Source organism: Gekko japonicus, unplaced genomic scaffold (genome assembly GCF_001447785.1).
Source record: "Gekko japonicus isolate JY-2015 unplaced genomic scaffold, Gekko_japonicus_V1.1 scaffold617, whole genome shotgun sequence".
Taxonomy (NCBI): Eukaryota; Metazoa; Chordata; class Lepidosauria; order Squamata; family Gekkonidae; genus Gekko; species Gekko japonicus.
The window spans coordinates 212,660-215,789 of NW_015171522.1; the positions used below are offsets into that span (position 1 = coordinate 212,660).

Here is a 3,130-nt window from a genome sequence, read left to right on the forward strand (position 1 = left end):
GGGGGGGTGTCTGCAACTTACCTGGCTGCTTCTTGCTCTGAGGGCTGCTGGGAGCAGGGGGTGGGGCTTGTTGCATGTGCCCACCCCCTGGACTCTTTACTGCCGGAGCTCTGCTCCTGTCCGCTCCTGCAGGAAATGACCCCTGGTGAGAGCTAGCTCACAGTTTTTTTAGCCTCCGGCTCACACATTTTTAACTTAGCTCAGGAAGGAGGGCTCCCCGATGTTATTTAACATCTACATGCGCACCCTCCTCACCCAGATTGTCTGGAAGCACAGGCTAGGTGCCATCAATACGCAGATGACACCCAGCTCTATCTGTTGTTGGGCGGTCAGTCCGACTCTACCGCAGATGACCTGGAGTGGGCGCGTCAGGACGTGGTGGCCTGGCTTAGACTGAGCCGATTGAAATTGAATCCAATGAAGATGGAGGTCCTGTGCCTGAGTCGGAGCAGATGCAAGTCGGAATGGATAGAAAGATGTAGAGATCTCCACTCCGACTTGCATCTGACGAAGGGAGGCTTGACTCTCAGAAGCTCATATCCGGAAAATCTGATTGGTCTCTAATGTACTCCTGGACTCGAATCCAGCTCTTGTATTGCAGACCAACATGTCCACCCTCTGAAATTATTTTGAGGCGGAGCCGTTTGGTCTGTTCAGTCGTCACCACTTCAAAAACTGAGTTTGTGGAAATTCCTTGGGGGCCCTTTGGAGAGGTGGGAAACATAAGACGGATCTACCTTGACTCTCTCGTTTCCCAACAGGAGGCGGAGCCTGCAACCCAAATACAGACGCCGCCAATCTCCCGAACCTCCGAACAGGTAAGCGACTGCCTCAAAATCCTCAAATCAGCGTCTGTCCCCCCCCCCTGCCCCGACATCAGTCTGCCCAGGCCCGTAGCCAGGATCTTGTGGCTTGTGGGGCAATTTTTTTCCTGGTGGGGCTGAAGTTCTCACTGCAGAAAGAAAAGCCATTTAACCGATAGAAAGCTGTGACCAGGATAGATCTCTAAATTGCAAGCTGTCAACCACTTTAGATGATAGTTCTCAGCGGCTGCAAGTTAATCACTTCTGCCAGCCTAAGCAACAGTTCTGAGAACAAGCCGGCAGGTAGGGGTGGTGACTTCTCTAGTCAGGAGAGCTAACACTTAGGCAGAAGAACTCTCCTAAAAGAGACCAGTTCCTTGGCACAGAATAAGAAGGGATCCTAGAGGTCACCTACTCCAACCCCCTTGCTCAGTGCGGGAACCAGCCAACTACAGCACCCCACTCTGCTTTAAAGGAGCGCTCACCTTTAAAAAAATGTTTTAAAATGATTGGGAAAAGCATTTACAGGAGAACGTCTTGTGGGGCTGTGCCTTTAAGAAAGGGGGGGCAGAGCCCCGAAAAGCCCACCATAGGTACAGGCCTGATTCTGCCACTTTTAGCAACAGATTTGGTCTGTTTTGTGTGTGTGTGTGTAGTTAAATCCATTCCTTATAATTTTCTCTCACCCAACCTTCGGGGACCCAGCTTCACAATCATAATAAACAAGAAGCAGGGACCCGCAATACTTGCGGGAGGGGAGCTCCAGGTGGAGGAGGAGGAAGCAGCCGCAAGTGAGCCTTCTCCCCCACCCACCCCCGCCCCCCGGCAACGACGCCAAGGCCTGTGCATCTACCAGCTGCCGGCCTGGTAGGAAAGATGCTGACAAGCTCGAGCGTGTCCAGAAGAGGGCAACCAGGATGGTGAGAGGGTTGGAATCCAAGTCTTACGAGGAAAGGCTGAAAGAGTTGGGTCTGTTTAGCCTGGGAAAGAGAAGGCTTAGAGGGGACACGATTGCAGTCTTCAAGTATTTGAAGGGCTGTCATGTAGAAGATGGAGCAGATCTATTCTCTCTTGCTCCGGATTGCAAGACTAGAGCTAATGGGTGGAAATGACAAGGGAGTCATTACCGGCTAAATATCAGGAGAAACTTCCTAACTGTAAGAGTGGTTGAGCAGTGGAACAGTTTGCCTCGGGAGGTGGTGGGTGCTCCTTCGCTGGATGTTTTCAAGCGGAGGCTGGATGACCATCTTTTGGGTATGTTGTAGGTATGTAGGGCTCTCTTTCGACTATGCTCCTGCAGAGTGCAGGGGGTTGGACTAGATGACCTGCAAGGTCCCTTCCAACACTAACATTCTATGATTCTATTATTCTAAGCCTTTTCCCCCACCCCATCACTGACGGCAAGGTCTGCGCAGCTCCCAGCCGCCGACCCACCAAGCCTTCTCCCCCCCCCACAACAGCTGGGAGGCACAGTTCCTTTTGGGGGGATTTAAGTATCCCCCCCTATAGTTTTCTCTACATTTCAGATTTTTCTACACGCCTGGGGAGTGCCCCAAGTGTGCAGGGAAACCTCTTTGCCCCCTAGGTACCCCAGATGTGCGGATTTAGATATCCACACGCAGAGGGGACCTTGGCTATTAGATGTATAGATACAACCAGCAGCTTGAAGTGTGCAAGAAAACAGGAAAGCCATTTCCCAGCTGAGGCTGGCTGGCTTCTCTCTATCCCTCCCCCCTGCCAGTTAAGAAGGGTAATAATTCACTCTCTGCAACCGTGGTCTCTGACCCTCTAACCTTTCGCACAGTGTGTTGAGTCCCAAGCTTCCTTTCAAAACTTGGGATAACAACAACCCAGGCAATCCACCAGATTCAGAATGCTCAAAACTGGCCTTTTATACACGAAACTGCCTCATTGCACACACCTGCCTTTGATGACGTAGTACACATTGGGTTGAGAATTTCTAAAGAATTTCCCAGACCTTTTGATAGTGGTTTCTCAGAACCTCACCTGGTTCTTTAGTTTTATGTCTTTCACCTCTTTCTCTCCCTTCCTCTTCCCCCTGAAAACCCCCCCCCTTTCCAGGAATCACAGGAAAGACAAGCAGCTGAAGTGGAGGCCTTGGAAAGTGAACTGGGCCGCCTTGTGGGGCAAATTGAGGCGCTGGAAGGCCAGATGGCCACCCTCGGACTGACTCTCACACAGGTGAGGGGCGGCAGCATACCTGGTGTCATCCTGCGTTGGGCAGGGGGTTGGGCTAGATGGTCTGTATGGCCCCTTCTAACTCTATGATTCTGTCTGAAAGGGGAAAGTGTCTCTGATGCCCTCTA

General features: G+C 51.6%; 1 protein-coding gene across 1 annotated transcript in view; it reads left to right on the top strand.

Moving 5' to 3' along the window:
- Window positions 1-3,130, top strand: part of CCDC22 (coiled-coil domain containing 22) — a 53,283-nt gene that overhangs the window by 30,204 nt on the left and 19,949 nt on the right. The window contains exons 9-10 of the mRNA XM_015419460.1: window positions 762-818; window positions 2,886-3,005. Of these exons, the coding sequence (XP_015274946.1) occupies window positions 762-818; window positions 2,886-3,005 (177 nt within the window). The remainder of the gene's footprint in view (window positions 1-761; window positions 819-2,885; window positions 3,006-3,130) is intronic.